The sequence below is a fragment of the Pezoporus wallicus genome, unplaced genomic scaffold (assembly GCF_028554395.1).
Source record: "Pezoporus wallicus isolate ANWC-B61680 ecotype Strahan unplaced genomic scaffold, APGP_CSIRO_Pwel_v1 contig_3858, whole genome shotgun sequence".
Lineage (NCBI taxonomy): Eukaryota > Metazoa > Chordata > Aves > Psittaciformes > Psittacidae > Pezoporus > Pezoporus wallicus.
The window spans coordinates 3,656,717-3,669,393 of NW_026638754.1; the positions used below are offsets into that span (position 1 = coordinate 3,656,717).

Below are 12,677 nucleotides of genomic sequence, written 5' to 3' on the forward strand. Positions count from 1 at the left end.
TGCCATGGGCAGGGATGCCTCACATTAGACCATACCATCCAATGCTCTGTCCAGCCTGGCCTTGAACACTGCCAGGGATGGAGCATTTGCCATTTCTTCGTGAAAACCATTCCAATGCCTCACCACCCTCAAATAATTTCTTCCTTATATCCAATCTAAACTTCCCCTGTTTAAGTTTGAACCCATTACCCCTTGTTCTATCACTGCAGTCCCTAATGAAGAGTCCTTACCCAGCATCCTTATAGGCCCCTTTCAGATACTGGAAGGCTGCTATGAGGTCTCCATGCAGCCTTCTCTTCTCCAGGCTGAACAGCCCCAACTTCCTCAGCCTAGCTTCATACGGGAGGTGCTCCAGTCCCCTGATCATCTTCGTGGCCCTCCTCTGGACTTGTTCCAACAGTTCCATGTCCTTTTTATGTTGAGGACACCGGAACTGCACACAATACTCCAGGTGAGGTCTCATGAGAGCAGAGTAGAGGGGCAGGATCACCTGCTTGGACCTGCTGGTCACACTCCTTTTGGTGCAGCCCAGGATATGGTTGGCTTTCTGGGCTGCAAGCACACACTGAAGCTGGCTCATGTTCATTTTCTCATTGGCCAACACCTCCAAGTCTTTCTCCACAGGGCTGCTCTGAATCTCTTCTGTACCCAATAGGTAGCTGTGCCTGGGATTGCCCCAATACATCCTTCTACTTCGTGACTGCACACTGCTTTTTCATGTGATTTTCCTCAGGGTTTACAGAACAGGGATGTAGTGTTTCTTCCTGTGTATATTCTCAAGTGAGGATTGTCCAAAGGCAATTGTGTCACAGAGTCTTCTTCCTTGGCACAGAGCAGGACAGAGCTATTCTTCTCATAATGTATTATCTACCTGAAAGGAGGATGGAGCGAGTGAGAAACATATCTAGCAGCTTTGATTATGGTGGCCTACCTTGTGTATAAAATGCAAATAAAGTAAAAATTCTGGCATTTCTTAGCAACTAGGGATGTAAACCTTTTGAGCTTGCATACAAGTAGAGCATACCTGTATTGGATTACTAGATGCTTTTGGTTTCACTGAGGTTAGCTATGCAGAAAGTGCCCCTGTGTGGAGAGCATACCAGTTTAATCTGAATATTCATCTGAAGCACAGTGTGTAAGCACAGAAATGGAATAACAGGCTTGAGTGTTTTAATTGCCCTGATGTGTTTGCCATTGAGTCAGAACTACATATTTTCATTTTGTTTGCTGTTGAACTCTACTGTAGCTCAGAATGTATTTTGACAACATATTTTCATAGCTTGAGTTGACAGATTATGCCATGATAAAAACTGTAGATTGTTAGAGTTGCAATCTATAATAAAATTCTGTGGAGAGCTATTCTTAGCCTGACACAGACTCTACCCAATAAAGTAAGAAACGTCTAACACACCTGTCTGTACTCTTTTCCCCATGTCAGACTAATATAGTTTTTGAATGTACTTTATTTACTTTTGTTTCCACTTTTCTGCTCATTCTTTGGTTGCACAGAAAAAACACATGGATATATTTAATAATACTGCAAATTTTGTGCACTGCCTTTGTTGCCTTACCAACAGTTATCTGCACATTGAAAAACACCACTTTAAACCATTTGCTGCAGGTCTGCAAATTCTTTTGTGGTTGCCTTTTATAGTACCGTAGTTTACTGATAGAAGAAAGGATTGTTAATCTATTGCATGACTCAATGTAATATATAAGGTGAAAGGATTGTCTCCTTCTTGTATTTAAGCCTGCAATAGATTTCTTTTGGGTTTTTTAGAGAAAGTAATCTGCCTTGAATTGTCAGTTACTCCATCAAGAAAGGTGGTAACTGGTTGACTTGGTAGGTAGTTCCAAGGCAGTTCTGGAGTCTAAGAACAGGTGGAAAAAGGAAAACATCTTGCCAAATTTTAGAAGAGCTCTGGGAGAAGCAGGTAGCTCTTGGCTTGTGACCCTCATTTATTTTTGTACACTTAAAATCCTGCTTTGGATTGACAAGAAAAGCAGGCTTGCAGCCTGGACCTTCCTAGTATAAAGAAATGGTAATAAAAGAGCCGTTTTTTTTCAGACAACAGTGGAAGCATAATGCCTCCTCATATGGAGTTAGACCTAACATCTCCCCACAGTATTTGCAGAATGGATGCAGAGCAGTCAAGCATTAGGTGAGGCACTGTGATAGGACTTCAAAAGGCTGCTTCAGTCCCCAAATCCCGAACTCAGATGTGACTTGGCATTAATTCTTGAGCACAGGGCAGTGTTTTGTGTTACGCTGTAGAGACAGATGAGCTGTTCTTGGAATTAGACTGGTTCCACTTGGTTCACACCAGCTTCTCCTCCACAGAGAATGCTTCTCTTGGCACTTCAGATCCTCTTAGTTAGGAGTTAGCTAAGCCAAATAAAATTCTGATCCTCCTCGAGGAGCATGAATAGTGACTGTCCTCAAGATTTCTGCAGCCTTTCCCTGGCAGCCATACAGCAACTGTACAAAGTATTTTATGAATGAATTGACTGCGTCCAGCAATGTCAGCCTCATACATAGGGTGGGGTTGGGTTTTTTTACACTTATAATGCTACACTGCAGTTAATGTGCCAAAAGATTTCAGTCTAATTTGTCTAGTTAAACAGGTGTGATTGGAGTGGACTGTGAATACAGTCAGTTTCAAGAAGTAGCATGGAGTTGTGTTAAACAGTGAAAGAGTTGAACGTGGGCAGATGAACAGTGGCTTTCCAGAGTAGTTCAGAAAATATCAGAAACCTTCCCATCTTTTCCTACACTATCTTCACTCAGTAGGGTGATCATTTCTTTGCTGTTGTCACGGTGAGTTCAAACTGGTGATAGCTCATGACTATCAAGAGCCATGCCAAATGAAAAATTTAAATCCTTCCAATTACTTCTTTAGGGGAAAATTCCTGCATACCAAGTTATGAGACATACCTTTAGGGAAAGCTCTACAAATGAAACAGTGATATCAAAAACTTGTAAAAGGCCGTATCATTAGCAAAGAGAAAGCATTCAGTCCAACAAGTGGCGTTCTGATCTCTGCACAAGTGAGACAACCGAGCTGCTGTAACCAGAAATAGTCTTCAAAGGATATTTTTCCCTGGGGTGTTATCAGTGAAGCTCAGATCTTCAGAGGTGTAGAATTCCCACATCCCCAGACCCCTTCACACAGCCTGCCTGATGCTGCAGCGCTCTGAGATGCTGAGGGACATAAAATCCAACCCAGAGTCCAGAGCCAGGCAGTGAGGAAGTAGTTCTGTCTTTCAGATATCTGGTAGTTCTTCCACTGTAAACTACTGACTTACAAACCATTGGCTCCTATAAACTGGCTACATTGCAGGAATGGAGCCTGCTCTGTAAAACATATTAATCTGTGTTGTTTAAAGTTGGATTTACTACTGGAAGGCTACTTCCATAACTACATGCCTCCTTATCAAACTTGGTTCAGTCTGTGCTCACTTCACTACCCTGCAGGAGCAGAGGATTTGGGTGTTTTTGTCCCTGTAGGCTATGATTCATGAAGCTAAAACTTATGTTCATTGTATTTATGTTTTTTTTACACATTGGGTTTACAACATGCTAAAAGTGTATTTGAATACAGTTTAATGTGTCAGTATCTAAATAATACCTTATTCTGAAAATCTCTTCACATCCATGCAGCTCAGAGGTGCCTGGAAATATATTTCAAACAGAGCTGAGGGGAATTTCTTTTAAAAAAGGTCATGTACAAATCTCAGGATCTCCTCTGCAGGAGTTCTATAGCTTCCTGAAAGTGATGTATTCCAGTAAGTCATCCTTATGATCAGAAAGTTTGTATAATCTTTGCTGTTTACTTCATATCCTGCCTCCGGTAATTAAAAAGGACAAATGATTTGGGATGGGTAAAAATTTGTTCTATGGTGTTGTGGTTTAACCCCAGGCAGTAGCTAAGTACCTCACTTGCTCACTTCCCCCAATGGGATGGGGGAGAGAATCAGAAGGATAAAAGTGAGAAAAGTTGTGGGTTGAGATAAAGACAGTTTAATAGGTAAACCAAAAGCTGCATGTGCAAGCAAAGCAAAACAAGGAATTCATTCACCACTTCTCATGGTTAGGCAGGTTTTCAGCTGTCTCCAAGGCAGTAGGGCTCCATCCCTGTTACTTGGGAAGAGAAATGCCATCACTCTGAACCTCTCCTCCTTTCTTCTTCTTCCCCAAGGTTTATATGCTGTGCATGACACCGTATGGTGTGGGATATCCTTTGAGTCAGTTGGGGTCAGCTGTCCTGGCTGTGTCCCCTCCCATACTATTGCCTACCCCAGCCTGCTCACTGCAGGCCACAGTGAGCCACAGAGGAGGTGTTGATGCTGTGGAAGCACTGCTCAGCAATAGCTAAAACATTATAAACACAGGTTAGGAAGAGGATTAACTCCATCCCAGTAAGACCCACCACAAGGCCTTCCAAAATCCACCTTCTTCTTGCAACCCTCTGTTGAAACTGTGTTTTCCAGAACTGGGAAATGGTGTTACTGATGCCGTATGACCAACACCAACTGCACCAGAAGGATTATCCCTGTTCTTTGTATGCAATGCTCACAAACAGGTTGGTTACAATTCTTAATGTCCACAGGTTGATGATTATAGTGAAATAGTCCCTGTTACTTAGAATTGTGCAGGGAATTGACATAGAATAATGTCAAACTGCAATTCTAAAGGGGAAGATTCCACTCTTTCAGCACAAATAAATCTTTGCCAACAACTCAAAAGTAATATAGATTTGTGTGTGTGTGTGTTTGTGTGTGTTAAGAGTATTATAATGTTATTTTTATGAATCTAGTCCTTTTCTGTAGTAGTGCTCTCTGGACAATTGTCATCTGATTTCTCCTGAATTATGGCACTTTTAACTTGTTCTGAATTTCCTCAGGTTGAATTTGGACCATTTATCAAAATTATTTTGAATTCTGCTTAGATCTTCTGAAGTGCTTATACTCCCCATCAACTTGGTATCATTTGCTATTTAGAAGTGCATTTAACTGTTCCATCATTAAATTTGTTACTGAAAATTTTGATTAAAACTCAGTATACAGTGGGGTATCCTCTGAGGTTCTGCTCCAAAAAACATCCACTTTGATCTTGTAGACTTCATTTTTTCAAATAGTTGTACACTCATCTTGTAAGTATGTTACGTGGAAAGTGTACAAAGACTTACCAAAGTAAAACTCTTTCATTGCTACTATTTCCTTTGTTCACTAAATCAGTTACTCTGTCAGAAGAAATTAGACTAGGTTTACAGATATGTTCTTGACAAATAAATGTTGGCTGTTTCTTGTCATCTTCTTATCCTCCAGTGCTTATAAATTAATTAATTCTAGTGTGATGGTGCAAGAAAGTGCAAAATTTCAAATCAATTGGAAATTAAAAAAAAATAAAGCTGACCAGCCTTTTTATTTCACAGAATGAATGAAGTACACAAAATGAGCATAAAAGATGAACACTGTATTTTATTTTCAAAGTTCTTTCAGGTCAAAATTCAGATTGGAAACCTTAACACTGTAAAATGAAATTTCAAGCTGTGTGTTCGAGATGAAGCTTACTCATTTGGTTAAATGAAATACTATTATTCTGTGTATACATGTAAGAACTTGAAACCTCCATGGGGTTGTACACATATAACAGTTTTCCTGCAAAATCCAACCTCCAATGCTCATGGGGAGGCCATAATAATTTCATAGGTTGGAATAAGATCACTTCATTTAAGAAAGCACCTTCAGGAATTCTTGAAGTTCATCTCTAAAATGTATGTGCTGCAAGCTTAAACCCCCACTAAATCCTACAGTTCTCATTTTGTTTCTGTTCACTTTGATCTATTATATCAGAATACAAAAACTCTCTGCAGAATATTTTTATTGAAAGAGTTAAATGTTTTTATTGGTCTCTGCTTTGCTATTTCCACTGCTGCTAAAAACATGTTTGTTTTTCTCCATCATTTATTATCTTCTAAGTGATTTTTCCACATCAACTGTTCTAATTATTCCAAGTGACAAGTCAGAGTCAAAGCAAATGAAAACAGTGGTATCTTGTTGAAAATTGAAAGTTGTATATTCTATCAGTTGTCTGTTAAAACATATTGCCCTCTGAATTGAACAGCATGTACTTTGACGCATTGAGAATAAGACTTATTAAAGGTAGTCACAACTGATTGGAATCGAAGTATGCTGAACTACTGATTCTTAGATTAGCAACTCAGGTTGATGTTCTTAGGTAAATCTAAGATATACATCTCCGGTACAGGAGTACTTTTTAAGATGGGACTGCAAAATGGATGAGAGGTGGGGGGAAAGAGCTGGCAAAAAATATAGATTAGTAAAAGCATCATGCTCCCAGCATAAGCTGTATTCATATTAAACTCACTTCACGTGCATAAAATATAATTTTACAGATGAATATTCCTTGTGTAGGCAAGGCCATAATTAACAGGCTGAGCTAAAAAATCTTGTTTTGAAAAGATGCTCAGAAGGGGGATGCGCATACAGTTGTAATTCTCATCTTAAGTTACCGCTCTTGTGCTTGTACAAATGCAAAGTAATACAAAGCAGTAGAGACTATCTCCATGAGGTGGGATTTCACATGACTTAAGTGGTTGTCTGCTCCCACATGCTGAGCTCCACTGGTTTGGTGAATAAAGCAAACAAGATTTCCTTAACTGTAAATAAAGCCCTTTACATGGAAAAAGCTTCATGTAAATTGCTAGTAGTTAAATTTTTCAGGTGTGAAATATCCATTTTAACCTTCCACTTCAAAAGTCCTGTTAAAGCCTGCTTCTGGTTTGAAGTCTGCAGTAAACAACAGTGTGTACACTGATGACAGACTAACATGGACATTCTTCTTTGAACATTCATCATTAAACACAGAATCACAGAATTGTTAGGGTTGGAAAGGACCTTAAGATCATCAAGTTCCACCCCCCCTGCCATGAGCAGGGACTCCTCACACTAAACCATCTCACCCAAGGCTCTGTCCACCCTGGCCTTGAACACCACCAGGGATGGAGCATTCACAACTTCCCTGGGCAGCCCATTCCAGTGCATCACCACTCTTACAGTAAAGAACTTCTTCCTCATATCCAATCTAAACTTCCCCTGTTTGAGTTTTAACCCATTACCCCTTGTCCTATTGCTACAGTCCCTAATGAATAGTCCATCCCCAGCATCCCTATAGCCCCCGTTCAGATGCTGGAACATCTCTAAAAACATTTTGAAACATGAGTTTTTCCATGCAGATGACTTGTGTTATTACTGTCAATTTTGTTCTTTTCTCTTTTATTCTGGAGTGTTTTAGCTCACATGTTGTATCTTGCTTTACTTTAGAAATAATTTCTGTAAAGGAGATCTTCTATGTTAAAATACAGCGCCCAAAAGCTTGGGATCCTTTTCCTGGGCCATTTGGTGTTACTGGAATACTGATAGCACCAGCACTTTTTCCGCTGAAATACAGTTTTGTAATCATTACATTTGCAGAAGCGGGACAGACTCATGGTCTCATGGTCATAGATGTTTATTTTCCACAAAAAGTTAAACTGTGAGAAGAATGAAACAGGCAGTTTCTAGGCTGTACCTATTCAAAGAGAAGTCTGTTCCAGAACTAAGTAACTGTTGTAACACATGCTTCTTCCATTTTTGTTTTCCAAGAACATTTTTTTTTTCAGGTGTAGTTGCTAAGGAATGTATTGAAACATTTAAACAAGTCATTCTGCTCTGACAGCCTGAATAGAAAAGACAGCACTAGGTGTACACTGGTTTTCTAATAGGAAGTTTCCTGTTTTCTATAAATAGGCATGTTTCAGTTCTGATTGTTCTGTTCTGAAATAATTGGCTAGATGTCTAATTACTCTAAATAGAAAACATAACTAATGGCAGGCATTCAACCCCTCCTGAAAATTATTGCTCCCAGCAGTTAACTGTTCTACTTCATTGGCACTGGCTGAGAAACATGCTGGGTCTGAGGGCCCTTTTTCCTTTTCTTCTCTTTGGTGCATACGTATCGATCACTCTGCTGTGTCCTAAAGGCAAATATATGATACACAGTGCAGCAGATATTTTGGAGTCAGAGATCAAATTCATCCCTGGCCAGGATGTTTAACAATAAACAGGGGAAGGAAATGAACTGCTTCTGAGAAATGGAGTTCCCTCCAATTTCCTTTTGGTTTGCTCACAGCTAGGTTTTGTGCTTTATATGTAATTATAATGATTTATTCAAATGTGCTTACTAGTCAAAGGCCCATCTTGCTTATCTGATAATTACATAGCTGGTGAGGCCATTGAGTAGGTAACACTGCCAGTCTTTTGCACTGAAAAGAAGTCTTTGCTTGTATGTTTCTTTAATGTTTCATTTATTTTCTATCTATCTGTGCCTTTTTTATCTACCTGCAGTTTGCTTGTTTGTTTTTTTTTTTCTTTTTCTTTCACAAAGGAACATGTAGTGAATCTATCTTGCTTAAATTTCACATGACTTAATTCTTTTTGTACTATAATACTGGTTCTCATAATGTAAAATGGAAGAATTCTTTATGGCAATGGATACAGCATAACTGAAAATTCATCTTTTCAGCTTTATCACACTGCTTATAAACTTGAAGGTGATAGTTTCATAGTCCTGGACCCATTCTGCACAATCAATTCATTACTGTACTTAAGGTAATTTGAGTGTGTTAAATCTCCTTAGGTGAAATCTTCATCCTGCTTGGCATTTGTGATTGTGATTGGATAGCAAAAAATTTTGGACAGGGAAATCAGCCAAAATAAATATCTCTGTGGGCCACCAGTGGGACCAAATTTAGAGGGTAATCTAATAGAATTAGGAAGCTATCACAGATGGATAGCACAAAATGGAATAAAATGCATGTAATCCTTCCAGCCCTGGGAAAAAGAAGCAACCAACCAGTCACTGAAACAGATGTCGTGCAGAGACCTTTGACCAAATGCTATACCCCACCTTGGATGCTGTACAGCTTCTCTCACTGCCCTTTCTGTTTGGAAGTTCTATATTTCTGTCATCTTGTCACTGAAATGGTTTACCCTTTACTGAACACATTCATGGTGTCCTCAACAGATAGAGTGATTCTGTTAATCTTTTGAGAGATGACACTACCTCTAACTAGTTCAGATTACGAAGGCCATATATACAGAAGAAAAAATTTAATCACTTGAGAGAGCTGACCAAGCTCCTTTGAAGCTACACTGGCATTTCTACACATCACATGCTGTGATATGGGCAGACTCCAAGGCCTATTTTTATCTTGTAATCCATAATGATAACTTAATTGGTGAAATTTAGTTTTGACTCTTTGTCAGCCAGCTGTCTCTGACTCCAGTGTTGCTTGTTTCCTGCTAATAGAACTCCATGGTCTCACAGGCTAGTTTTGCTCCAGAAAGGAAGCACCAAAACTAGCTCAGAAGCTAGCTGCTTGCTAAGTGTGACTTAATCCCCACTTGTACACCAGTTCCATATGTTGGAAAACTGTTGTCTAATATTTAAGAAGCCACTACAGAAAAATTCAGGCTAGAAAATCCTGCTGTTTGCAATAGCATGACTAGTATTGCTTCCTGTAAAATTTACTTCCCAATAACAAAAGACCTCAGAAGATCACACTGCAGTTAGTGGATGTGTGTTACAAGTATGCATGTTGAGGAGTTCATTAAAAAAAAAAAAAGAACAAATTAAAGCAGTGCCATGCTATTGAACTTTTTCATTTCTGAATGCTAAACAGGTCAAACACCAGGGAACTGGACATCAGTAGGCAGGTATAACAGGAGCTGCCGACTTTCAAATACCTAACACTGTTCCAAAAGCTTAAACTGTGGTAGTATGTCTTTTTTCCTTCTGCCACCTGTAGGTGTTCATGTACTCAGCATTGCAACGGTTGGCTGTTTCTCAGGATTTGGATCTAAGTATTTTTTGTTCAAATGGGAATTGATGATATTTACTTTCTCAATATGCTTCTTTTCTTTCCTGGTAGGTGGCATCAGCCCTTGGGATCTTTTGATTTGCTTATCTTCCAGAAAAAATGATGGTACTGACTGCTTTCAAATAGAAGACTTGCATCATCTAGAGCTATTCCAGAAGGTATGTGATTATCATGTTATTTTTTGTAGAAATGAGAGGCCAGGGCTAGCTCAGATTTTCAGCACTCACAAAAAGAGAAGCATCTAGTACTTGTTTTATATTGCAGCAGCATGACTTAACACCAATAGAAAAATTTTTTCAAGCTTTTTGTCTACTGAGGAATAGTTGTTAGATACCAACATTTCATTCTTCTTTATATCACACCCAGTGATCACAAACAACTTCTCACTCGGACATGGTATGTTACTTTGATTGTAAATGTTTCAGTGTAATACTGAAAATTGTTACAACGGAGCATCAAGTTTTTCTTTTCTTTGGCTTGAACCCTTTTTGTTGTTGGCCACTCTCAAGCAGCATGTCAGACAGAAAAAGCTTCTACAGAAGTCATGGGAAATTTAAGCAATTTACCCCACTGGAAAAGAGAATTTAGAAATGGGAAGAAACAGCTAGCAAATGCATGAAATATTTCAGAATAATGGCATAGGCAGAAGATAAAGCTAAATTAATTTAGGCTTCGCATCCTGTATCACTACTGAGTTTCAGCTAATGTAATTGCTCCTTTCTAAACATCATTTAGGCATTTCTCCAAATAATGACAGTGCTTCTAAGATTGATAATGTGTGAGCTGGACCACTGCCCTCCTCCAGGGCCTTCATGGCAGTTCCTTGCTCTGCCCTGCAATCTGCTTATTCACAGTCCAAAGCATCAGTGCCAATATTTCTTGCTATTTTCAGGATTGGTTTGTTGGTTTGTTTTGTTTTTGTTTTTTTATTTTTTACTTGAGCACGTTGTGGGCACAGTTTAGGTTACTTAGACATGCAGATGTCTAATTAAGTACCTGACTTGTTCGTAAAAAATATGAGATTTGAACTGAGGTCTTTGTTTGAAAAAATGTGACCAGACTATGGGTACAGTTTGGCTTATATTTCACATGCATACACAGATAATGGCAAGACCCAAAAGTATAAACTCTGTCTTGAGGGACTGAAGAGATAGAACTGCTTTTATAAGGTATCATCTAGTTCATGTATGAAGCTCATAAGGATATAAAAAAACACTTGTGTCCGCAGCAGACCTAGAATCATATACACTGGGGTTCCCTGGGACAGGATGCCTTATCTAAGTGCATCCAAAGGGAAATTTTCATCACGGTTCCAGTTTGCTAGGAATGTACATGTGTTAGATTCACATCCCAGATCATAAAACACCCCAGGCTTCTGAACACTGCTTCTTGCTCATTATACCTATAATAGCACATCTGAGCCTCTAATACTGTGCACTACAATAATCCTTACAGCACTCTCAAATGTCCAGAAGTTTCACACATGGATAACTGAGGCACAAGGTGATCAAAGGAATTATCCAAGTTCTCTCAGAAGTGTGCAGCACAGCAGGGACTTAATCCAGATGGCCCATATCACTGAATAACTTTAAATATTGGGCTTACTTGCTGCTGGCATGTCCATACCACAGTGCAACACAGTCCTTTGTTTCAGAGCCTGGATGTGGTTTAGCTGTGTTAGCTTACCACCATTTCCAAGCACAGCAATTCAAGTGGCATAGGCTATTTCCCTGCAGGGAGAGACAGTGATTGATAACTGGCAGAGAACAGAGAAGCTGCAGAAAGTGAAAAGGGGCCAGGAAGGGGTGAAAACTCAGCAGCCAGGAGGAGAGCCATACGTCTAAAATTTTGTTTTGTTATAGCCATGGAGGAAGAGCCCATCCTTGACTCCATTATCCTGTGTTGCATGGATGGCACTGTAATTCCCTTTTCACACTGACAGAAGTTTTGCGCATGAGGTGTCTCTGATAAATTAAATGCAAACCCATTGAAGGCTCCAGGCAAAAGAACACTTTTCTGAAAGGGATCATCAAAGCTTTTCTTTGTACTTATAGGTAAACCTGCTTCCAGAAATCCAGCATTTCCTTTGCAGAAAAGAGGGATTATGCCAGATAACAAAAGCCTTTTCAGGTAACCTTATTTCTTCAAATCTGCATATCTGATGATGCTCTTTTAATAGTTGTTACAGAAGTATCTGAAATAAAATTGTCAGGTTTACAATTCTTTTTATTTTTAGGCATAGGGAACTAAACGCATAGGGGGAAAAATGAAACAAGAATGATAATACATTTCAGATACCACTTAAATACAGATTACAGTTACTCAGTATTTTTTTTCAGGTGAAGGTATTGCATTATTTGGCTATTGCATGCTGCAGAAATAATTTGGCTATAAATGTGTTATTTTTGGACTGTTTTGTGTTACTGTAGCATATTGATGTTTACAATTCAAAGACCCAGGTTCAGTGTAACATATTTATTCAGCTTTACAAAAATGTTGTGGCATGGAGAAAGAGTAGGAGTCAGAGTTTGGTTCCAATCCAGACACAATTTACTGATAAAAAGCCTTTTTGTATTAAAATCATTAACTAGAAAAGTTTAAAGGTTATGGGCGAGTTGCCAGAGAATTCTAATTTACTGTGGGTGAAATTCAGCTTTGAATAGAAACTGGAAAAAAACGTTGTGCATCATATTTGGTCTATTTAAACTACAGAGGGACAAGTTATGACCTCAG

The 12,677-nt window shown here is 39.1% G+C and overlaps 1 protein-coding gene across 3 annotated transcripts in view; it reads left to right on the forward strand.

The window, feature by feature from the left end:
* Positions 1 to 12,677, forward strand: part of CPED1 (cadherin like and PC-esterase domain containing 1) — a 153,522-nt gene that overhangs the window by 26,498 nt on the left and 114,347 nt on the right. For 2 of the 3 annotated variants that reach the window (XM_057412198.1, XM_057412195.1), the window contains exons 4-5: positions 9,996 to 10,102; positions 11,999 to 12,074. In XM_057412198.1, coding sequence (XP_057268181.1) covers positions 9,996 to 10,102; positions 11,999 to 12,074 — 183 coding nt within the window. Of the gene's footprint in view, positions 1 to 9,995; positions 10,103 to 11,998; positions 12,077 to 12,677 lie in introns of all 3 variants that reach the window. The other variant, XM_057412197.1, reaches the window with a different exon arrangement.